This window comes from Chanodichthys erythropterus, chromosome 2 (genome assembly GCF_024489055.1).
Source record: "Chanodichthys erythropterus isolate Z2021 chromosome 2, ASM2448905v1, whole genome shotgun sequence".
In the NCBI taxonomy this organism is placed as follows: domain Eukaryota; kingdom Metazoa; phylum Chordata; class Actinopteri; order Cypriniformes; family Xenocyprididae; genus Chanodichthys; species Chanodichthys erythropterus.
In genome coordinates, this window is record NC_090222.1 from 1037427 (window position 1) to 1064128 (window position 26702).

The 26702-nt window shown below is 37.6% G+C and overlaps 1 protein-coding gene across 1 annotated transcript in view; it reads left to right on the forward strand.

The window, feature by feature from the left end:
• grik3 (glutamate ionotropic receptor kainate type subunit 3) overlaps positions 1–26702 on the forward strand; it is a 177608-nt gene that overhangs the window by 101727 nt on the left and 49179 nt on the right. The window contains exons 6-9 of the mRNA XM_067391507.1: positions 2302–2472; positions 7303–7446; positions 16863–16970; positions 21685–21798. Of these exons, the coding sequence (XP_067247608.1) occupies positions 2302–2472; positions 7303–7446; positions 16863–16970; positions 21685–21798 (537 nt within the window). The remainder of the gene's footprint in view (positions 1–2301; positions 2473–7302; positions 7447–16862; positions 16971–21684; positions 21799–26702) is intronic.

Sequence of the window (26702 nt, forward strand, 5' to 3'; positions counted from 1 at the left end):
ATATTTTATCTCTGTTTACATGCTCTTATGCCCTCACAACACAATGCATAGCTGAAGAGCATAAAAAAACAATACTTTATATTTTCATAACTTCTTTTTCTATGGAACCTGACATATTTATGTTACAAACTGCTCCGAGACTTGGGTTGAAGATCCAAATGCAGCTTTATTAGGGCAATCCAGAATCACAATCAATAAAACAGGCAATAGGTCAAAACATAGGGCAGATGATTCAACAAGAAAAACAGGGCAGAAAAACACAGACAAACAGGGAAATCCAGGAAACCAAGCAGAAAGTAAAAACCAAAACACGATAACCAGAGGCCGTACACAGACTTCGCAAAGAATGAGTGAAAACACAGGCATATATATAGGCAGAGATTAACAAGATAATGGGACACAGATAAACTTAATCACAACATAATGAGTCCTGGAAATGATTTATGGGAATTGAAGGGAAACATGATGGGAAATCAAGAGAGTCAGGAGTGCCCTCTGGTGGAGATCATGGGCACTCCACCTGGTGGATATAACAGTTTGTCATATATTATCGAATATTTCTCAAGTTGCTGTGGTTATGGGGCTCTTCCACCTTAGAGGCATCACCCCATAACAGTGCTCTTTGAACTCCACTATCGAGGAATAACGAGTAGTTTGCGGAGTATGCATTCGGCAGGAGGCTCGTTTTTTCCACGATCTCGAGGAAAGTGCTAATGAGGGCAGGAAGCATTCATCTGATTTGCTTTTGGGATGAACATCTTGCCTCTCTGCTGGCCATTCAGGATTTAATTTGGCAACAGCATGAGTCACAACCTCCACCAGCTCCTAATATGCGGGAGAGTGGGATGGCGAGTCCTGAATCTCTCAAATATCGATGCTTTCGACATACAACTCCTCAGAGCTGGATACGTGAACCACCGGCGCCTCACCCAGAGTGGAAGGAACTGCAAAGCGTGCCTCTGAACTCTGAGAAAAGGTGCTGGATCTAGCAGGTGAAGGCAGCGATAAGACTGGGCCTGTCTCTAACCCCTCTGCTAAATCCATTCGTGATCCCCATGATCTAGATCGCCGCTGTGCCTCAGCAGCAGCGGGACCCGAACCAAGTTCCACAATCAAACTGCATTTAATATACAAGGGGAGCTCAGATGACCCCGCCATCTGAGACATAATAAAATGAACAATGCTGCTATTCACATAATGATATTTTTTTTTTACAATAATCCAATTGGAATGCGGCTACATTCTAAGCATTTGAGCATCAATCATCGCTTACACACTAATGAAGCATTAATACAGTAAAACATTAAGATACAAGCCATAAAACAGACTTCCATTTACATTCAAGCAGAAATCATTTATGTTATAGTTCAAAAAGTGCTGTTTCTTGGGGCAAGGCTTTTTCTGCATGTGCTTTTCCAGCAGCTCCAGCCCCACAGGGTGTTAATGAAATAGTCTATTATGTTCTACCGCATTTCTTTGCCGCCCCCACCTCCCCAACATGTTTGGCAATATGTAGGATGGTACAAGAAACAGAGCGACTGTTCTCAGAATAACACTTCAGACAATAGCATGCGTAGTGTGGGTGTGTGTTGGTATTGTTCTAGAGTGTTAATTAGACTCAGCACATTACGGGAAGGTCTTTCAATGAACATGGTCTTGCTCATTTTGCCATTCATTCTCAGCTTTTCAGAGCCCTATGTTAGATGACTGTGCCTTCTTGCTATTGCTTTGACCTCAGACGAAAAGATCTCGATTAATTTACACTTAATCTTAATGCTATTTTCCACCCCAGCAATTTAATTTTCTGAGTATTTCATCCCACATCATTGCTTTGAGAATGTGTAATTCAGATCCTTTTTTGAAGAATCCACAATGTTAAAAAGCATTGAATGCCCAGACATAGTGATACATTTCAGTGTCAGGTCGGCATTCAGAGCGGTGTGAAGTGTTTACGGTTCAATTCGCTGGATGTGAGCAATGAAGACAGGATTACAGAGGAAATAACTGTTTCAATCAGCTATTGTGCGAATGACTCCTGGCTCACTGTCTATGATATCATACACGCTGGCAAAGAGGTGTACGTCCCACTATGCTTCATCTGGCTGTACCCAGGCGGCCTGGAAAGCATGGTATTATCCTTAATCTCTTTTATTTTTGCTCTGTCTATCTTCTTTTTACCCCCCTCTCTATCTCCTGCTTTTATTAAGGGACAAAGAGACAAGAAGCCTCTCACCCAGCAACAATGAAGCTCGATTCAGGACGGTTAAATGAGATCTTTTCTCTCTCTTGCTCTTCCTCTAGGATCTCATGGCCATAAACCTGGAGCCGTACCGCTTCTGTGGCGTCAATATGACCGGCTTCCGCATCCTAAACGTGGACAATCCTCAGGTTGCCTCTATTGTGGAGAAATGGTCCCTTGAGAGGCAGATTCCCCCAAAACCAGACTCCGGTCTCCTGGAAGGGATCATGACGGTATGCTTCCATTTTCTCCCTGAATGTCACCGCCAGCTAACCACAAAATAAATGCCAAATTAAACAATGACACAAAAGCTTTGAAAAGGTTCCACTTTCACTGTATCCAGTTGAATCCATAGCCACATTTATTCAGTTAATCCAAAGTCTTAAAAAATAACCTTTATAAGAGCTATTTCTTCCTTAACATATTCCAAGACTGTTTCAGATGGATTAGGTGTCTGTAATAATAATAATTACCATGGTTGAGAGCAATGTGGATACAATATCTACTTTTTGGCTAGGTAATAGAATCCTTTAGATTGCAGCAGTTCAGATTTAATAATCCCAAATATATGCCTTATATGCTGCCATTGTTGAAACCATTATATCATAAAGACTGGTTTCAATTATCAATTATCTATTAATCTATTTCACAGTAGTTCAAACACTCCTACGCCGTGCTGTAGAATTTCTGATTATTTTGAAGTAGAGTACTCTTATTATAGAAAAAGAAATGCTTTCAGTGCCACCATTTCATTGCTAAATGCATTTGTGTTTCAAATATACATATACACTGACTATCAAGATTGCTTTATTTCTTTTGTGCAAGGTTGAAAAACCCTGTAATATGCACCTTAGGTGGTACTACTGCATCTGTAAGACAGCTAACAAGACTGATGCGAGGCATATATTTCCTTCCCACATCCATCTGTGCGTCAAATGTTTGAATACAGTCCATTGAAACAACTAAATTTGTCCACAGTTTAGCCAGTCCAGCTATTGACTGAAAATACTTCTCCATGTGGTCTAATGTTCCCAACACTCTCTTGATACCAACAGCTGTCATATCACAATAACTTTTTGCCTAGTTATAAGAAGCCAATGGCGAGGTCGATATAAAGGACATCTGAATGAATGCCCATCCTTCCTGCAGACAAGCTCAGAGCAGCTCACATGGCCTGAGCAATGTACACACTTCAAGCCCTCATCCTTCCAGGAGATTGTTACAGTAGGATGTGTTAGAGGCCGGGAAAGTGGATGGTGTTCCATTTATTTACTTGCTTGTTATTCATTGCCCAAAGTCTTTGCAGGAAGAATGAGTCCAGTGTATGCTGGAGCTGTTGCTTTATGGCTAATGACAGTAGCTGAGCTGAAAATATAATATTGTTGAATATATTTTGGTTCTTGCTTGGGTCATGAGAGGCAGCAGACAAACATTATTGTGTTTTTCTTTTGCATGTGATTTCCAGAAGGTATATGTCCATTCCTGCTCCTAAAGGGGGAAATGTCCTTCAGAGTTTAGCTCCAACTTGCCCCAACACACCTGCCTGGAAGTTTCTAGTATGCCTTGATTGCCTAGTTCAGGCATGTTTTAATTGGGGTTGGAGCCAAACCCTGCAGGACAGTGACCTTCCAGGAGCAGAACTGGACACCCCGATACATCCAGAGTAGGGATAGCTAACTTCAGTCCTTCAACTCTAACCCTGATACAAACTCAACTGTCTGTAGGTTTATAGTAATTCTGAAGATCTTGATTAGCTTGTTCAGGTGTGTTTGATTAGGGTTGGAACTAAACTCTGCAGGCCCTCCAGGACTGAAGTTGCCCATCCCTGATGTAGAGGGAATATTTTAAGAGTATGAAAAGAAACAGCCCGAAGAGGGTTGGAGTGCAGACACATTTTTGCTTCAAGCCGCAGTAGATGTTAAAGTTCTTTGATGAGCTGAGCTTGGGGGATCAAAAGCCTTGGTCCGATTGGTGAGGTACAAACTTTTATGCTGCTCCCAGCATTTCTCCTGGAGTTGGTCAAGATATATCTTATCCATCTTTCAAAGTGGGAAATAAAACTTTTTAGACAGCCATGTAGGGGAATACATTGTAAACTGTTTTGGACCAATTGAACCCAAAGAACGGATGTTCGATTCTGATCTGGAGGGCAGCTGTCCTGCATAATTTAGCTCCATCACTAATCAAACACACCTGCCTGTAATATTCAAGTAATCCTGAAGACTTTGCTTTGATTTTTCAGTTTTGGTTGTATTAAGACAGAGCTAAACAGTAAGATTGCAATTGCCTATCCCTGTCCTAAAGTATGGTTCTGAGTAGAGGTCTTCCCATTTCTCCATCTGCTTGACTTTGTTAGGAATCAAGGTAGATGATGTATATGGCCTTTTCATTCTGTTTAGAGAGGTTTTGAGAAATGCTTGAGCATACAGCAGACTAGAAATTAGTGTCATGGAAATAGAAGAACAGATTTAAGGAAGTTGGGTTTGACAATCCTTATGCTTACCCATAGACTGCTGTAGATTGAGTGCGCCTCAGTGAGAACTTGTGGCTGGATTTAGCTCAGAAGCATGACTTGTTCATGCAAGTGGAAAGAGATTGACTCCAGTCACAGTGGTTACAGATGCTAAAATGGCCTCCTGTTGTTGTCTTGTGCTGTACTTCCTCGATGGACTCTACAGATAGATTCCCTTATCTTTGTCCATCAAAGTCAGGGCTTCAGACTAACATGATAGCACTGATTTGGTAGCACCAGTGGAGGGGACAGAAACTAATAATGATCAATATATTGCTGTTGTATTTCACAAATTAGTGTAGCTATTAATGTTATATTACATTATGTGTTTTATGGAATTGGACTGCTTTGTATTTGCTCATTAAAATTCACAACTGTTCTTCCATAGTTTCATACATTTGGAGATTGTGGTAATCACAGGTAAAACTATTTACGGCTCCTCACAATCACAGTAAAAAATAACTGTTTTCTAGAAATCTATGGTATTTGAATAACATAAGCATAACAACATCATTAGTATAAATACATGTAAAAAAAAAAAAAAAAAAAAAAACAACTGTCACAGATCGAGTAGCGCTGTTTCGTTACACTTTTGGAGTGTTTACCGTTTGATGAAACACAAACAAAACTTAGTCACGCTAACATGAATAAAGTTCGCAAAATGCAACCATTTAGAAACTTGATGCTACATTGTGAATCCCGTGTGTAATGAAACACAGCAAAACAAGTGAGTCTTAAAATGTTCTTTACACAATATTAGCAATAAGTTGAATTCTAATTTTGCAGCACAAAGTTAGAAACAATGATTTGTCAAACACTTACTGTTCTTTAAATATTAGACCAATTCTAGCTATCAGTTAAAGACAGTGGTGGAAAGAGTACTAAAAAATTATACCTAAGTGAAAGTATTGCTACTTATAGAAATAATTTACTTGAGTACTGAAGTAGAAGTACTGAAAAATAATATGACTCAAGTTACTATGTTACAAAGTACTTTAGTATTATTTTTCTATTTTTACCCAAAATGAGGCTATGTAATTTCTGTTTCATTAATACTCGAAGCCAGAGCACGCCCTTGGGCAGAAAGTCCACAATTGAGATTCATACAAGTATTAAACTTATAACGTTCCAGGAAATCCCTTATAGGGACATCAGATGTCTCTACAGCTGAATAACATGCAGATAGAGACTTTTTGACTGATGAAACATGAAGACAATAAACATGATTGAGATGATATATCTGTGTTAATCTGCGTTCTTCAAGCCATCTCGAGTATTTTTGTAAGAATGATGTTTATCTATAATGTAACACTAATCGACATAGCCTGCAGAATTTTCTAAAATAATGTATTTTCTGTCTCACTATGTGTTAAGATGCAACATGGACACAGAAGCTATTTCAAACACAACTGATGTGTATATACAGTGATTTTGGAGCAAAACATGATATTAATCTCATAAATTGTCATGTTTGATGCTATGCTAAGCAAACCTACTAGTTATCCCTGTTGCTAAGAGCAATTGTTTTATTGCTAATTTTGAAAAGTAAGTCCAGGTAAGATCATTTGAATGTTTTTAAGAAGGCCAAAAACAAAGAAGGGTAAGTGAGAGGTTCGATCAAAGAAATGTGGGATTAAAACTGTGTGAATAGAAAAGTGCCAGTAAGAAAATAAAGTGGGTACGGGTTATGTTAAATAAACTGCTCTTTTTTCATTCTACCAAAAATGTGCTGGTAGCCCACTGTTGCTATAGTAACGAACTACACTTTACGTGCATCTGATTGACAGATAAATCAAGCAAACTTATTTCACTGTTGTTGCTAATGTTGAGGTTATTTCAGCTTCGTACACAGTTTGCTTCGTACATTTAGTTTAACTGTATTGTTAAAGAGGACAAGCTTTACCATTCAACTGAGCTGTGTACATGCATTTTAAAGACTTACATTGTTCTTGCTCCGTCCATGAAATAACGGCGTCCTTGTATTTGCTTAAACTGCTCAGTGTTCTGGTAATATCAATGGTATGACCCATTTCAGGAGCTACCAAAATTACCTTTTAAAATCAGAATATGAGCATAGCTCACATTCAATAAAATATTGAAACGTTAGCGATACTGATTCAAAACGCAAGAGCCAGTGAAAGCGCGGTTTGAATTGAACTGAACTGGAAGTTCTGATTGTTTTTTTTTTTTTTTACCTGAGTCAGACCTGTCTGTTATTGGCTAAAGTGCAGGGTTTTACCGCAGTAGTTTGAAAAGTGAAAACTATCAAAACAATAAGTATAAACCAGTAAGGCAGACGACAACAACATCAAATGTTGTCTGCTTTTTGAACCACGTCCCCCACGTCCAAAAACAACATTTTACTCATACACAGTGTCTCCTAGCATTAGACATGAATCAAAGGTCTTCTTACATTTTGATTCAAGTGTGCTAATGGTCCTGAGCAGTAGCCCAGTTTGCTGTTTGACAGGGTTGTCAACTGGTCAGGTCTTGCACTCCTCCTGCTTGTCAGATCCTTTCAGCTGACATATCGCCCCCCTGTTTATTCCAGACAGATGCTGCTCTGACGTACGACGCGGTCCACATCGTGTCGGTCTCGTACCAGCATGCACCGCAGATGACTGTCAACTCATTGCAGTGTCATCGCCACAAACCCTGGAGGTTCGGAGGACGCTTCATGAGTTTCATTAAAGAGGTAATGACAATCGCTCATGGCACTGCTGTCACAAACACTTCTGCTCTCCAGAGACAAGATAAGATATATAAGATATTGTTTAAATAACAGTATTAGTTTCTCTGCTGAACACTTGTCATTGATGCCCATTTTAAGTGGCTATCATTTTATTTTTGAATTTAAACTGCATTTATTGTATATGGTGGCCCTAAAAAGCGATGGCCACCATATACAAGCACACTTTTAATCAATGATTAATCCAATGAGCCCAGTGAAGCCATGGTTTACAGTGATTTTAGAAGGGCTGTCGTTAGGCTCGACATGGAGCGGAGTGGCTGAACCCCCTTAGCGGATCATTGATTTTATAAAACATTTAATGCACATTCCTGGTAAGGTTTAATAAAATAAACACACAGCAACTACAATTGAATAATTTATTATTATTATTATTATTATTATTATTATTATATTGATAAATAATAATTCTTCCACCATGCAAAGTAGTTCTTCAGCAATGTTTGTCAAGGAACACACAGATGCAGTGTGTGTTTATAGAGTATTTTACAATGGCTTTAAACACGGCTCAGCCAAACATCAAGGACGAAACTATACGTTTTATAATTTTATTTTTAATTTTTTTTGTAAATTGAATATTTAAATGAAAATTATCTTGAGTGCTTAACTCTTTCCCAGCCATTGATGGAATTTTCTGGCAATCCATTATTTCATTGTCATATGATAGGGGGTGCTGTTATGCATCTTCTGAAAAAGTACAGAATCTCCAGCAATAGAAGCATTGCTTAGGCACATGCATACTAACACGATCAACATTCAGCAGCATATAAATCAAAACTGGCTAACGTTATCGAAGGAAATGTCGACTCACGAAGAGGAAACGACTGTGAAGCTTTGGAGATGTTGATGGACTTGATCTACAAACCCAATTAGAAAAAAGTTGGGACACTGTACAAATTGTGAATAAAAACAGAATGCAAATATGTGGACGTTTCAAATTTCAATATTTTATTCAGAACACAACATAGATGACATATCAAATGTTTAACCCTCGTATTATCCTCAAAAACCAGGTACGCGGGTTCCCCACTGGGGCCAATTTGACCCCAGCACATTAAAACCTCCAGAATATAATTTTATTTTCAAAGTTTTATGTATCAGCTACTTTATGTTTCTTCATTGACTACTCAAATAGCTCTTTAAATAAAACAACAAGATGATCCAGTAAATGGTTCTTTCAGATGCTTTGCATCAAAATGGCCTCACATGCAAAGAAATTGCTGCAAAGCGATGATGAGTACATGTCTTTCTTTAGAGGTAACCATTGAAGACGCAAGAACACAATGACTGGAAGCACTTTTTCATCCTGAATAAAACTTGTTTGCACTTTCCCATGTGCTGAAGTGATTCGTGAAATTATGCTAGCTGCTCACTTTTTACCAGGACCTCAAACAGGTCCTTTTTTGTTCTGCCAATGAAGCATTTACTGTATGTACTGTAAATACTGTATGTAAAATGCATCTGATCAACACCACAACTGAAGCAGCAAACTCAAAAATCTAATGAGGGTTTCTGAGACTACAACCCACTGCAGAGAACCACCAAAACTTTTGCAAAACCAAAAATTGCATTTTATAATGACCTCAGTATTATCTAAAACAAATATGTGTAAAATGTTTATATTTCTAATATGTTTTATACAGATAAATGAGCCTGGGGTCAAATTGACCCCAGGGATCACCAATGTGTATAGGACTGTGTACAGGACACTGAAAATATGTCATAGTGAAAAATTTATGTTTACCTAGTAGTCGCTATTAACCCTTAGGGGACTAAGCCCTTTTTGGTCCGTTTTCTCTATTTTTACATTTCGGCTTATAAACCATATGTAATGATGATGGACCACCATGTATTTGGTATCAATGGATTCAGAAGACCCTAAGCTACAATAAGCATGCATGCAATATGTTTATAAAGGAAGTATGAGTGAAAAATTGTACAATAAACTAGAGAATTTCAAAAACGAAAATGAGATTTTTCTCATTTATTACTGAAAATCCTACCTCACACAACAATAGTGAGAAGTTTTTGACACAAAAATATATTTTTCTAACCCTTTTCTTGACAGAAATGGGTTAATGTTCAATCAAATGTGTAAAGAACAGTTAAATAATTAACTTTATTTACAAACAGTCCTAGGCGTTTTTTTATTTTTGGGACTAAGCCCTTTTTGGTCTGTTTTCTCTATTTTTATATTTGGGCTTATAAATCATATGTAAAGGAGATGGAACACCCTGTGTTTGGTATCTATGGATTCAGAAGACCCCTAAGCTACCATAAGCATGCATGTAATGTGTTTAGAAAGGAAGTATGAGTGAAAGAAAATGTACAGTAAACTAGAGAATTTCAAAAAAATTTTGTCATTTATTACTGAAAATCACACATCACAGAATATAGAACAAAACATTTTTTTTTTTTCAAACTCTTTGCTTGACAGAAATGTGTTATTGTTTAATCAAATGTGTAAAGAACAATTAAATAATTAATTTTTTTTACAAACAGCCTAGACATGCAAGTGAGCAAAGCAAGGCCTCTCCATCGGTGTAAAAGCTGTCTGCTCCAGATTTCTCCTCGTCACTTTCCAGTAATTGTTCCAGAGCTTGTTCTGCCGTAAATCTTTTACTGCTTGCCATTTTAATAAAACAAATCTGTAATAATGCTATATCTCTCTCGAATTTATCTCTTTGTGCTAGCTAATACTCAGATCGCTCTCTGTAACACTCCGATCGCTTTCTGCTTTCTCCACCTGATGCTGATTCTCCAATCGCTTATTGATTACACCCGGCTGCCGGTCTTTTACTATAGGCCAGCGAGCTTTTACAAGGCTACAGCAGAGCTACAGAGTCCTCTGAATGGCTAGAATACATCATGGTAACCTTCCTCTGATTGGGTTAGAAAAAAATTCCTCCCAGTGGCAATTTTTACATTGGTTGTTGCGTGTTGAATCTGCCTAACATAATCGTTTTCATTGGCCTGTTTACGCAGTGGTATTGCGGAATAACGGAAGCGCGTTTAATATACAAACTGGATACCGCTGTTTTCAGTGGAATCTGAGGAAGACGGCAAAAAAGCATCTCTCTAGCATTAATAGTTTTTGAGATAACTACACATTTGTAAAAGTATGCCATTTTGGGCGGTACCGCCCAATCCGTCCCTCAAGGGTTAAATGACGAAAAGTCATAAAATATGAAGCAAAAAAAAAGATGTCAACCATATTTTTAGAGACGTTAAACATTGCGTGGGGTCTCACAGACCCCAAAGATAATACAAGGGTTAAACTGAGAAAATGTATCATTTTAAGGGAAAAATAAGTTGATTTTAAATGTCATGGCATCAACACATCTCAAAAAAGTTGGGACAAGGCCATGTTTTCCACTGTGTGGCATCCCCTCTTCTTTTTATAACAGTCTGCAAACGTCTGGGGACTGAGGAGACAAGTTGCTAAAGTTTAGGAATAGGAATGTTGTCCCATTCTTGTCTAATCCAGGCTTCTAGTTGCTCAACTGTCTTAGGTCTTCTTTGTCACATCTTCCTCTTTATGATGCGCCAAATGTTTTCTATGGGTGAAAGATCTGGACTGCAGGCTGGGCATTTCAGTACCTGATCCTTCTTCTACGCAGCCATGATGTTGTAATTGATGCAGTATGTGGTCTGGTATTGTCATGTTGTAAAATGCAAGGTCTTCCCTGAAAGAGACGACATCTGGATGGGAGCATATGTTGTTCTAGAACTTGGATATACCTTTCAGCATTGATGGTGCCTTTCCAGATGTGTAAGCTGCCCATGCCACACGCACTCATGCAACCCCATACCATCAGAGATGCAGGCTTCTGAACTGAGCGCTGATAACAACTTGGGTTGTCCTCTTTAGTCCGGATGACATGGCGTCCCAGTTTTCCAGAAAGAACTTCAAATTTTGATTCGTCTGACCAAGAACAGTTTTACACTTTGCCACAGTCCATTTTAAATGAGCCTTGGTCCAGAGAAAACGCCTGCGCTTCTGGATCATGTTTAGATATGGCTTCTTTTTTGACCTATAGAGTTTTAGCCGGCAACAGCGAATGGCACGGTGGATTGTGTTCACCGACAATGTTTTCTGGAAGTATTCCTGAGCCCATGTTGTGATTTCCATTACAGTAGCATTCCTGTATGTGATGCAGTGCTGTCTAAGGGCCCATCTTAACTTCTGAGAGACACTGCCACTCTGAGAGGCTCTTTTTATACCCAATCATGTTGCCAATTGACCTAATAAGTTGCAAATTGGTCCTCCAGCTGTTCCTTATATGTACATTTAACTTTTCCAGCCTCTTATTGCTACCTGTCCCAACTTTTTTGGAATGTGTCGCTCTAATGAAATATAAAATGAGCCAATATTTGATATGTTATCTATATTCTATTGTGAATAAAATATAAGTTAATGAGATTTGTAAATTATTGCATTCCTTTTTTATCCACAATTTGTACAGTGTCCCAACTTTTTGGAATCAGGTTTGTACATGATATATGTTTCTGATCCGGATGGCAAGAGCACACTTTTACAAAAGCACATTTTTTTTCAGCTTTTTGTTCAAAATGCAACCAATACACCTATATAAGTCGTTAGTCACCTCCCTGAAATATGACCCATAGGAGGTCACTTTATTTCAACAGGAAATAAAAATTCCCTTTTATCTGCATCATATTTTGGGTTTGCGTAGCTCAATTGGCAGAGCATTGCAAGTTTTGCTAAATGGAAATAGGACAAATGGTGTAAAAAGTCCACACATTGCATTTAAATGAACAAACATTTTGATTGGTAACGACAGTCATACATCATTTCATGATGACAGACGTAACACGACACTGTCATTATTTTTACGCCAACTAGAGGGTGCATGACTTTAAAACGTAAATATAGGTCATAATAAGGTGCTTGAAAAAACGGCCTATTGGGTCGTTTTTTGGAGGAGGGCAGTCTCTCAAAATGTTGATTTTTTTATCTTTCTTTTTTTTATGAAACACCCACATTTAAGTGTTGTAATAACTATACAGTGTTTATAATAAGTATACAGTAATAAATTACTCACAAATCATTAGAAAACTATTAGTTTGTAGCTAATTCATTGTTGTAGTCTGTATTGTTAAGGGGGTTGCACACCGGACACGAAGCTCAGCACCGCACCGCGTCTCGGACAACTCGCATGTATCACACACCGGACACGCACATTATATATGCATGAGCTCAAATTTGAATCGACTCCTGATAGACGAGATGCATGATGGGTGAGTTTTAAGTTGACAGGCAAACGTTATATTGTTACAGAGCCCCATGTTTGTCTTCCCCTGTGACCTAGTTTCCCCGTTCTGTTGATTCGTTAATTTGATCCACCTGTGTCTTGTTAATCATCCCATCACCTTGTTTAGCTCCCTTTGTTAGTCATCTGTATTTATACCCTGTGTTCCCATTCACTCCTGGTCCGTTCTCGTTGTTGTCTACATGTGTGTATGCTGTTGTAACCCTGTTTGGAAACTCCTGTGTCTAAGTAAAGTATTGTTAATCGTCATCTTCGTCTTCATCGTTCTTGCTACCACAGCCACACGTAACATATATAGGCTGTGCCTACTTTAATATTTCGCACTGAGGTTAGTGTATCAAAAAATGGCACAACAGAGCAAATGAAAGAAAAAAGCTACATTTATTGTACATTTTTCCCAATATTTTTAGACTTTATTCAAGCTGTTAAACTAAGAATGTAAAACTAATGTATCTTGCAGCACAGGGTGAAGTCAGTATGTACATTAAAGGTGCCCTAGAATTAAAAATTTAATTTATCTTGGCATAGTCAAACAACAATAGTTCAGTACATGGAAATGGCATACAGTGAGTCTCAAACTCCATTGTTTCCTCCTCCTTGTGTAAATCTCATTTGTTTAAAAGACCTCTGAAGAACAGGCGAATCCCAAAATAACACAGACTGTTACGTAACAGTCGGGATCATTAATATGTACGCCCCCAATATTTGCATATGCCAGCTCATGTTCAAGGCATTACACAAGGGCAGCCAGTATTAACGTCTGGATCTGTGCACAGCTGAATCATCAGACTAGGTAAGCAAGCAAGAACAACAGTGAAAAATGGCAGATGGAGCAATAATAACTGACATGATCCATGATATCATGATATTTTTAGTGATATTTGTAAATTGTCTTTCTAAATGTTTCGTTAGCATGTTGTTAATGTACTGTTAAATGTGGTTAAAGTTACCATCGTTTCTTACTGTATTCACGGAGACAAGAGCCGTCGTTATTTTCATTTTTAAACACTTGCAGTCTGTATAATTCATAAACACAACTTCATTCTTTATAAATCTCTCCAACAGTGTGTAATGTTAGCTTTAGCCACGGAGCACTATCAAACTCATTCAGAATCAAATGTAAACAATATAACAGTATACAATACTCACATAATCCGACGCATGCATGATGAACACTTTGTAAAGATCCATTTGAGGGTTATATTAGCTGTGTGAGCTGTTTATGCTGTTTAAGGCAATCGCGAGCTCCGTGGGCGGGGAGCACGAAAATTAAAGGGGCCGCAGCCCTGAATCAGCTCATTTCTAATGATACCTCAAAATAGGCAGTTAAAAAATGAATTAAAAAAAATCTATGGGGTATTTTGAGCTGAAACTTCACAGACACATTCAGGGGACACCTTAGACTTATATTACATCTTTTTAAAAAAAGTTCTAGGGCACCTTTAACAATGATTTGAGAGAAATATAATATAAATGCAATGTAAAACAATGTAAGTGGTGCTCTGTGGCGTGGCAGGATTTTGAGTCGTAGCTAGGCACCGCAGACAGGCGCTGAATGACTTTTTTCAAGGAACACTTGATACTAATGCAGTTAATGTCTAATAAAGGTTGGTTTAAAGCAAATAATGATGACATTTTCGCCCCCCATTTTCCCATTTTGACATTTTCCCATTTCCCATTCCTAATCTAATTATTTACAGTTAATAAATTGTTAACAAAGCATAAAAAACATTATCTAACTCTTGACTATGAGCTAATTAAACAATAATAATTTGGTTAATTACAGTGAAAATTAATGAAGAACTCACTATTTGTATATAGCCTATTAATATATGAACAATGTCAGTCTTTGTTACTGTATACTTATTATAAAGTGTTACTGAAAAGTGCACCTGTGCCATCTTTCCATAAAAAATAAATAAATGATCCTCATTCTGATGTATTTTTAATCAGAGACATTCCTATACATCTAAATGTGTCCAAATACCTTCACTAATTATTCATTAGTAAACACTCTTACTACTGATAAATACTGCATCATTATTCAGAGGCAATCTTTTTCTTTAACAGTGGATCTTACCTGATAAACAATCACCATTCACCATCCATTTTAATTGCCTCATTGAAGTGCAGTAGATAAGTGGATTTCAGCAAGTTGGATCTGTTCTGGCCCTGCACTACTAAACTCACAGTGTCCCACTTTCTCATCACTGTGTGTTTCGCACGCGAATGTGCTCGTCATAATCAGCTCTTATTTCAGCTCACAAGAGAGACTTTGATTGGGACTCATAATAGGCAGATTAGAGTTGTTGAACACAGCTCTGCGGAGCGCCGTGTATGAGAGAAGAGCAAAATGAGGGCTGTGGAGTTGGCGTGGAGAGCTTCGTCTCTCTTTGGCATAGAGGAGAACACACGTTCCAGTGAAATGTCCTCGCTCCTGAACGAGAACGGAGGTGTTTCATTTGGAAGAGGTTATAGAGAGGGCTGCGGATCAGTGTGTGTTGTCTGGGGGCGGAGCTCTAGGCTTTAGGGACGAGGGAGGAATGGAGAGGAGGAGTTGCAATGCAATTTTTTTCAGAGTCTCTAGAGATTGTTGCAAGTGAGATGGTCGTTAATTAGGACGAGGTCTTGGGGGAAGATGTGTCTGAGGCGCTGGGATGTAAAATGTAATTAAAAAGGAAATAGAAGCTCTGTGTGTGTGTGTGTGTGTGTGTGTGTGTGTGTGTGTGTGTGTGTGTGTGTGCACTCACAAGTATGTGTACCATACTTGGACAAAAACTGGCTTCTTTTCAATACATTCAATTCATGAGTGTGAATTTGAATGGATTTGGACACACACCACAGGATGTTGAAATGGAATATGAATTAAAATGGCAGGAGGTGGAATTTACTGAATTGCAATTCAGCAGTCACACAACAGACGATTTTCATTAGTCTAGCAAAACATAAATTAGGCAACATCATTAATTTTAATTAATTTTTCTTATTTCCTCCCTAATATGTAGAATACATTTTCATCAGCTGGTTTCTTATCAAGCGGCTTCAGTGCTGTCAAAACATGTAACACACCACAATATCACAAAATATCAATCCGTTCAGTAACACATGGTTTCTTAAATGTATAATGCATTATAAAGGTATGAATAATGTACATTATAATGAATGATATCTTTTCATAAATACTTTTAACCAGAGTTAAAATGCACTATAATATTTGCAGATTCCTTGTTCCATCTGAAATTGGTTGTTTTAATGCATTATACTTTCTAGAGGTGTAACAATGAATAGATAAGTGTTATAATGTATTATAACTGTGGTTAAAATTATTCATAAGATCATTCAATGCATCATAAGGTGCGTTATTAATGCATTTAAATTATTCTATAATGCATTATATAAAAAGGCTTTAAAGGTTTAGTTCACTTCAGAAATACAGTTTCCCGATAATTTACTCTCCTCCATATCATCCAAGATGTTCATGTGTTTCTTTCTTCAGTGGAAAAGAAATGAAGGTTTTTGAGGAAATCATTCCAGGATTTTTCTCCATATAGTGGACTTCACTGGGGTTCAACGGGTTGAAGGTCCAAATGTCAGTTTCAGTGCAGCTTCAAAGAGCTCTACATGATCCCAGACGAGGAATAAGAGTCTAATCTAGAGAAACCATCGGACATTTTCTATTTAATTTTCTATTTTTTATTAATTATATACTTTTTAACCACAAATGCTTGTTTTGCACTGCTCTGCGTTGTGCCACACATTACGTAATCACATTGGAAAGGACACACTCACACACACACACACACACACACACACACACACACACACACACACACACACACACACACACACACACACACACATATATATATATATACACATATATATATATATATATATAGTAGTTTTAATGAATTTACAGATATGTTATACATAGGTTACATTGAGAAACCAAAAATTCTATTTGTAATTGTTAATAGAAATCTGCATCCTTTTGTTGATTGTAAATTGTGAATGTGCAGAACCCTGGTGTGTTTTAATTGTTGAAAAACTCTGTCTGTTTCCTTGAAGTCTCATTGGGACGGTCTGACGGGACGGCTGTGCTTCAACAGAACTACAGGTCTGCGCACCGACTTTGATCTTGACATTGTGAGTCTCAAGGAAGATGGCCTTCAAAAGGTAAACCACCGCACACACAAACACACAACAACTTATTAATCCATGAAATATGAATCCGGCTTCTCTCCGTGAAGGCGGGTTCTCAATTAAAATGTCAATCCACTGAAACACGGCATGTCGCAATCTGTGACGAAGCAGGTGAAAGCCAATGAGAGTTCAATATCAGTGCCGTAAACCATGTCATAACGCTTCTCGAGGGCGCAACTTTCAAATTTAAATCATAACGAGTATTGTCAGTCGCTGCATAGGAGAAAACACCTTCAGCAAACAAACTAAATATTACAACATGGTTAAACAATTACATTAATCTTATTCATTTTAAGGTTTTAAAGTCGTCTTGTTTAACATTGTGCAATTCTCCTGTTTTGCAGCACAAGTCACAAACAGAATTTTTATTTCATATTAAGTAGATGAATAAACTTGATGTGACTAAAAACATGTATTGATACGACAATTGAATACAACAGAATAAAAACATTAATGCCACGATTTTTATATTAATACATGGGAATTCAAACACATTCTCACTTGAATATGAAAATAATTTTTATGTGTATGAAAACGTAAGTAAATGTACAAAAATACACATATTCTCATGAGATCAGGTTGAATAATAATGCTTTTGCGATGTCTTTATGCTTTTTTGCACAGCTGGAGGGATAAAATGATCAAAAGTTGTTTTCTTCTGCTAATGCTTGCCTGTTAAACAATGTGTAATAAGTCACTTTTGATTTGCATAGACGATTAAGCCAGAACCTTTCATGCAGCCAAAGAACAAAGATGCGTCATTGCAAAGGATTGTTACTCCCCTCAAATAACCTTCTGATCTCTCAGTCTAGTGCACTGAAACCTCTTGTACCTTGTCTCATTTGGTCACCATTGCTGTGCAAATAAAGAGCAATTTGTGTCTTACGTTTAATTTACCTCCTAACAAGGAAGCAAATGAGGTGTTTAAACATAAGCATAAGTTAGAGGATCATAAAGCAAATTGGATTAGTGTACAAAGTACTGTTAATTACAACCCTCCGTTAATGACCAGCTGAAGTTACACATAGCATGCTTTTGTGCAGTAATGAGTAAATGTAGTTGCACTCACTTCTGTGAAAAGAAGTGCAAGATAAACACTGATATTTTGTTTTTATTAGTCAATGAATTTTCATTTACATTTGGACACAAATTTCAGCAATGTGTGTTTGTGTCAACACTGTTAGAGCAGGCAAAAAACAAACTAAACTGCACCAAACACCTCCACAAAATCTGTATCTTTATGTAACAAGTCCTGCTCTAATTCAGTAGCACATGCAAAAAAATTATAAAACCCTTAATTCTTTGGGGAAACATGCAATTCCCAGTAACAGGCTCACATTTAAGAGCTGTTGGAGGAGTAGATGCTCAGAAAAAAAAAAAGTACATCAACTTGCATTTTAGATTGGAATAAGCAGGTTAAAATATGTATTCATTTTGAGGAGGCCAAGAAAGTCTCCAGTCGGCAATGTGAATAAATAATTGTGCCTTCCCCTGATAATCACTTTTAATGAATTGAGTTAATTGCAGTCAATTTGCAATAATGAAACATCACCCCATAAAGTGGTTTAGCATATCATGTGAAATGTGCATCCCTCTGAATTTGTACAATCAGTCACATGCATATGTTCGGATTTGCATCAGGTGTCACCGGGTGTTTATTGCACCTGCGTAGCTCTGAGATTTGCCGCTCTTGGGCTTCATGAATATGCTGGTGCAGGAGGGGGCAGTGCCGCACGCCCCCAGAAACAGATAGATGCGGACAGATATGAGGCTGTTTGCATTCATGATTTGTTGAGGAGTGACTGAACAATGCGCAGGACGTCCTTTTTCTCGCTGCAGGGGATTGTTTGTGCAAAACTATTATTATTATTTTATGATATTAGTAGGATTATTCACTAATTCACATTTCAACTCCCTTTACTGCCTGCCTCTTATTGTATATGTTTGTGATTGTGTGTGTGTGTGTAAAGGAAAGGACATCTAATTCTTTTAAATACAACAACACTGCATTGTAACAAGTATTGGGTGTAATGCAGTACTAAGTAATCTAATTACTGTAATTTAATTACTTTTCCCTTGAAAAAATAAAGTAAGGGATTACTCTTAATTGTTTTGTAATTTAATTACAGTTACTTCTGATGAAATTGCATAAAATATGCAACAATTCTATACAGTAAAATAAAAACAAAAGTAGCCTAGTGTATTTAACACCAAATTTTAATGTTAAAATGTATGTTTTTAAAGTAAAATTCTCCCTTTACACACTGGTCAGTTCAAGAAAAATATATGCAATTGTATATTGTTTATTTGAAAGAATCAAAAGAGCAGTTTCAAGTCTGTCTATCTTTATATTGTTCAACTGGTCAAGGCTGATATGGGATTTAGAAAGCAATAAGTAAAACAATACTTTTTAGAGAGAGTTATCGGTACAGTAATCTAATTACTCTGTTGAAGATGTAATTAGAAGCTAGCAGTGTTGTCAAAAGCGCCGACTTCGATACCAAGTTGGGACTGAAATTTAAAAAATGTGGCGCTTTGAGCACGGTTGAGCGGATCCGTAAACACCTCTGATTGGCCATCGTGTTCACACACGCATCAGATACGTCTGTGATTGGCTACAATGATCAACGCTTCAAAAACATGTTGTAAATAGTCATCAATGGCTACGTTTACATGCACCCAAATAATCCATTTGTAATTGGATTGACGGCTCAATCTGATTGAAAAACGTTCATGTAAACACCTTAATCGATCCGATTGAGCTCGATCCGAATGACATTTCGATCGGATTGGAAGGGGTGGTTTATTCCTTTTCTAATCTGATCCAACAACAAAAAATTACCATGTAAATGCTTGAATCCGACTACTTTCTCAATGGTGTTCAGAAGTCTCTGGGGCACATGCGCAGTGCTGACACGCATTACGCGGTGTGCAAGTTCATGTTCATGTCTTCATCTGTCTGATGCTGCATTAACGGAGCATATTCTCTCAGAGACGAATTTCAACATAATATGCTGATAACAGTATATAACTGTCTTAATTTATTCCATTATTTCTCTTGTGGCCGTACATATAGTGAAACAAATGAGAATAATAGTATTTCATGTTAAACAGGTTGTTTTTTTTTTTTAAAGTCAGTGCTTGAAGTAAAGCTGTGCTTAATTTTCAGTGATGACTGCGGTGTTAGGAATATTATAGCCTACACTCTTAATAATTTTATAGGCCTATAATTCATTGTATAATAGACCTAAAAAAATGTTTAAAATGTTTTCAAAGATAGCTAATAGCCTAATCTTTTATCCTCCTCACAGCACATAGTATAATATATTCATTTAATAATAAAAGAAGCCGAACCAAATAGCTATAATAATAGACTAGAAGACAGGCCTACATTAATTGGAAATACCAAATCCTTTTAATATTGCCAAGATTTGATGCTTTTCACAATATCTCTGGCTATCGTCGATCCATGATCATCATCTGTTGACGCAACCCGAGTTACCGCAAGTGTGATTGATGTGACGTCACACACAGAGCGCGTGCACAAAAGTTTTAATCAGAATGTATATAAAGCTCATATAAATGGATATTTGAATCAGATTACAATGTTTAGAGTACATGTAAACTGATCTGCAATCAGATCCAATTCATTCGGATTGATGTAAATTGCTGCATGTAAACGTAGCCAATGACACTCTTCACTGAGCTGACAGACGCCTGCTTTCAAACGCTCCCGTGCGTGGATCATTGTAGCCAATCACAGACGTATCTGATGAGTGCGTGAACACAATGGCCAATCAGAGGTGTTTATGGATCCGCTCAACAGTGCTCAAAGCGCCACATTTTTAAAATGTCAGTACTTTTGACAATATCAGTAGCTATTAATGAATTACTTTTACCAAACACTGATTGTAACCCGCTTGCAACACCTTTTGTGTTGATTTTAGAGGAATATACAGTTTTACAATGATACAGATTTTTAAAGTCCAGAAGCATACTTTTGGCAAGTATGCAAACATAGCCACAAGCACTTGTGTGTGGGCATACTTGCATTCGCTTATTAGTTATTAGCTTTGTTTTGCTGCACACAATTCATAACCGAACACCAGTATGTGTGCTTACCTATTCACTGAAATTCACTGTAAATATGGAATTTTGCTTAACAAGTAAATGAAGGATGTTTAAACTTTTTTTTTTTTAAATGTTTACGACTGAAATAATGATTAAGACTGAGAAATGTTTAATGTTCCTCAGATTCACAGACTTTCTAGTTTTCTGAGAATTAAACCAACCAATGGCTTGTTTATAGTTGATGCTGCACTGTGATAGGAGTATTTGAACACTGGAAAAAAGTAACACCTTTAATAACACTACAGCGTTATCATCCGTAAGTTCGCCTTTTTCTTTTGTTCAACATTTTCCTTTGCAAAATTGAATTGAGAAGCAATCTCCTTTGGTGGAATTGCCCTTCCTCTATGTTAATGTATTCAGAGTGTATGCAAGGGCCTAGCTACTCATGAGCCTGAGCACAGACCTATTGGCATAAAAACAGAAGAGCCAATCAGCTAATGCTTCTGGATGAGCTCAGCACAGGGCTGCTAATGCAGTCAGATGGGCTGTTGCGATGCGGATGGGTCACACAGGTAAGTGAAACATGCGCTGACTACATAAATTTCATCTTTTCTAGGTGGGGAAGTGGAGTGCTTCTGGGGGGCTCAACATCACCGAGGTCCCCAGACAGAACGGCATGAACATCACAGACTCGCTTTCCAACCGCTCGCTGGTCATCACCACCATCCTGGTAAGGTCTTCGAGATGCAATGCAATGATGCAATTTATTTATTTATTTTTTGTCTTTTTCCAAATTTCACTTTCTTTTCTAGTGTTCTTTACCTCGTTTCAGGTCAGCCTATGGGCTGCTTTTCAAGTAATGAAACGTACATGCTCCAGATTCTCATTTCCTCTCACAGAAATGCCAAATAGCTCTGTCCCTTTCAGTGTCTCAGTCCTTGAAATAAATTGACCTGGCTGAATCAACAACACAAGATGTCTTCCCCTGTTTGAAACAAAGTTTCTCCCCTGACTGTTTTACTAAGCAGAATAATAATTCTGAATCGAAGGTAGTGCCAGTTCTCAACTCGTTCTGCCATTTGAATTTGGAAATGAAACTTGGTACAATTAAAGATTAAATTTCATAAAAATTACATTTATGTAGTTAATTACTCACCCTCATGTTTTTCCACACCCGTAAGACCTTTGTTCATCTTCAGAACACAAATTAAGTTATTTTTGATGAAATCCGAGAGGTATATGACTCGTCCATAGACAGCAATATAATCAACACTTTCAAGGTCTAGAAAGGTATTAAAGACATCATTAAAACAGTCATGTGACTGCAGTGGCTCAATCTTAATGTTATGAAGCGGCAAGAATACCTTTTGTGTGAGAAAAACAAAAATAATTCTATTCAACAATCTCTAATGCAGTACCAATTATATATATATATACAATTGGTACTACATTAGAGATTGTTGAATAGAATTATTTTTTTTTTTTTCATTATTTTTTTTGTTTTTTATATGAGTCTGAATACCACACTTATAAAAGCAGGTCACTTAGATTGAGTAAAGAGCTGTTTACACTGGATACCTTCATGCTTTTAAAAGCAGCAGAATGCCAGGGGTCTCTAGACGTGTTTTTCAGAGTTGAGCTGTATTTAATTTCACACAATGTCTTATGGTGCAGGAAAAAAACCCAAAGATTTGTATCTGACACATGTGCGTAGACCATCCATTAAAATAATGGCAGAGGCTCTTTGCACTTAGTGCAAATTGTGTTAAAGGAGCTGTATGTAATTTTTTGGCTGTACTTTAAACACTAAAAATACCATACTATGTTTGCAGAGATTAGTAAACATGTTAAATTTACATACTCGTTTCTCTGAAAAACAATTTTACAGCCAGGTAAAATGTCTGTACTGTGTTGGAATGTCTGTGTTTGTTTTGGTCTGTGTGACTCCACCCACTGCCATTTACCCAATAGTATTTTGACAGATTGGGTTGCCAGTTGGTGGAAAACACACATGGAAGCCAGTGAACAAACTGGATCAGAGATCACAGATTCTACAGACCTAAAAAGCCCTGGCCCTACAGCACTACTTCAGGATTCGATTTTGTCAGTTGTCTGGCTTAAAAAGACAATGGTTGGCGGAGTTAGTGTAAATAACTTCTGCTAGCAAGGTGGTGAAAACAGACTAAAAATAGTGCATACTATAGTGCATGATTGCTGTGGAATGTGATAGACAATAACTAGGCTTATATTTAAAAAACAAACAAACGCTGACTTCTAATGCCACTTTTTGTAATGTCTATTGATGATCAGTGATTTCTTTTGTCTGCAACTAACAAAGTAATGTCTTTGAATTGTTGTACTTTAACACAGTTTTTTCTCAGCAAATATTGATTAGATGCTGCAGTTAAGCTAATTATTTAATATGCCAATGATGCGATTAACTCGATCAAATTTTGATTGACAGCCCTAGAAATAAGTAATAAGCTTGGTCAAGCTGGATTTATACTTTCACCGTGCAAACTGGATGCTGGTGTGGTGAGATGTACATACTCGGCCAGATTCGCCTCGCATCCATGCGTTTTTGGGAAAGTTACAAAATTTGACATGCACACTGCTGTGTGCACTCAATGCACATTTCCACCAACGCCGCGGTCACATCACTTTTGTTGCGCGCACCCAAGCGAACTTGCGGAGGCTTCGAGTATAAATCAGCCTTTACCCTTGTACAGGTAGCTTAAGTAATTCCATCAGCTCAGTTATTAGATAATGCCACTGACCCATTCCAATTTGGTTTCCCTCCATAAGATATTTTCAGAGATTTATTATAGACATATAGCCTTAACTTATTTCTGTTACAGGCAGATGCATGCTGGGTAAAATTCTGCTTTACCCAATGTTATTTGCCAGATAATAGCACAAATGACACGTCTTAAAATAAATGTGTGTTCCATTCAACTCTACATTCTCACAGATGCCCTGAGGGCTGCATTTATGTGTGTCGCAGGATAGTTTGGGGATTTTGTGCTACTGACAACAGCCTCTGTGGACTTATTTTGGACAAGCTTATGAGTTATCAACAGGGATAAACACTGTTATTAAATGTGGATTGAGCTGCAAGGCTATAATTATGAGTTAAGGTCTTGATAGGATATAATCAGTGATTTTCTAGTAGCAATGGGTTTTGTTATCTTAAGATTCTTCTTTTTTTAAGCATTAAAAAGGGAAATTTAATAAGGGTCAGTAAAAAGTGAGAAAAAAAAAAAAAGAAAGAAAAAGACTCTGAATATGAATGAATAATAACCTAGCATACATACCAATTATAACAGATTGAAATTATGATGTTCCAGGATCCCCAAACTTCCTTCAGAAATACCACAAACAGGTGCTGAGATGTAGCCAAAACTTGCAACTTCACCTTAATATAATTTTGTGGACCTGGTAAAAATATAATATGATCATATTATTATATCAGCTGACAAATAAAAATCCATAAACTTTTAGGCTGTTGTCTGATGTCACTGCTGAAATGATGAAGGCATCATTTAACACGTCCCTGGTTTTATTAAACTTCTTCAGTTTCATACTATCTCCATGTAACTGATTCCTTTCTGATCCTTCTCATGAGGAAAAAAAGAAGGAGAGGGTATTTGAAAACTTGGATTTGCTACCGAACCTTAGGGAGTTTTACAGAGTGTGCATCTTAGAACAGATGGTAACAACAAGATGATTTATTTATTTATTTGGCCACAAACATTTTGATCAAGATAATTGGACAGGTGCATTTAAAGCATGCTGACACCAAAAAAGACCTTCATTTCAATCATAAAAAGTTTATTAATCTATTATTAATCTTGCATTATGTCATGTGTGACAACCTGATGTTTTGTCTAAAGTTCAGTTTTAGTTATATATATATATATATATATATATATATATATATATATATATACATACACTGCTCAAAAAAAAATAAAAAAAATAAAAAAAATGCATGCTCCTATTGAGATGACGGATGGTGTCCTGGGGTATTTCCTCCCAGATCTGGACCAGGGCATCACTGAGCTCCTGGACAGTCTGAGATGCAACCTGGTGTCGTCGGATGGACAGAAACATAATGTCCCAGAGGAGCTCTAATGGATTTAGGTCAGGCTAGCGTGGGGGTCATTCAATGGTGTCAATTCCTTCATCCTCCAGGAACTGCCTGCATACTCTCACCATATGAGGCCGGGCATTGTCGTGCACCAGGAGGAACCCAGGACCCACTGCACCAGCGTAGGGTCTGACAATGGGTCCAAGGATTTCATCCCGATACCTAATGGCAGTCAGGGTGCCATTGTCTAGCCTGTAGAGGACTGTGTGTTCCTCCATGGATATGCCGCCCCCACATCACTGACCCACCACCAAACCGGTCATGCTGAACGATGTTACAGGCAGCATAATGTTCTCCACGGCTTCTCCAGACCCTTTCACGTCTGTCACATGTGCTCAGGGTGAACCTGCTCTCATGGGAGCCAGTGGCACAGCAAACCTTGTGGCAATGGCATGTATTAATGTGCCATCCTGGAGGAGTTGGACTGCCTGTGTAGCCTCTGTAGGGTCCAGGTTCGCCTCATGCTACCAGTAGTGACACTGACCCTAGCCAAATGCAAAACTAGTGAAAAAACTGTCAGAAAAGATGAGTAGGGAAAAAATTTCAGTGGCCTCCACCTGTAAAGCCATTCCTGTTTTGGGAGTCGTCTCATTGTTGCCCATCTAGTGCACCTGTTGTTAATTTCATTAACACTAAAGCAGCTGAAACTGATTAACAACCCCCTCTGCTACTGAACTGACCAGATCAATATGCCAGGAGTTTAACTGACTTGATGTTATTCTCTGATTAAAAAGTGTTAATTTTAATGTTTTGAGCAGTTTATATGTATATATAACGGTACATGTACGGATAGCCGACTATTAACTCACTATTAACTAGTTGCTTATTAGTATGCATATTACTAGGATATTAAGCACATATTAATGCCTCATTCTGTATGACCATATTCCACATCCTTTATCCTACCCAATACCTAAACTTAACTACCTTAACTATTAAGTGGATTTTTATTCCAAATTTATGACATTTTGCAGGTGTTGGAAAGCAATATGCAAAACTATTGCACAAATTTGTGAAATTGGACTGTGTAACAGACTTAAAATATTGCTACTTAGTTTCTGAGAGTGCTGATGTAGTACTTGGGAAAACTTTACTGTGTGACAACTAGCCCTGGTCTCAAATATATTGTATATTTTGCAATTGCCCATTTCTTTTAAAAATGCACAGATCCCACTTGAAAGATTGTTCACAGCACTGTAAAGCATCGCTTATTTTTAAGGAGTCTGGACAGGGCAGAGAATTGCAATGGATTTCGATTCTCATATTCAATCCAAGGATGAACATGCAGGAGTTTTAGTCCTCTTTTCTGCTGCCAGCTGAATACTTCACGTTTTCTATCCAGTCTGTATTGTGTCATTTTGTTCTGTCTTTTCTGGCTAAAAAGGAAAATGATGTCAGGGCTAGAAAGGTGTCACGGTATGTCTGATGACACACAGATAGTGAAGGTCACCTTGAGTGAGTTTGATCAGAAGCACTGCAAGCAA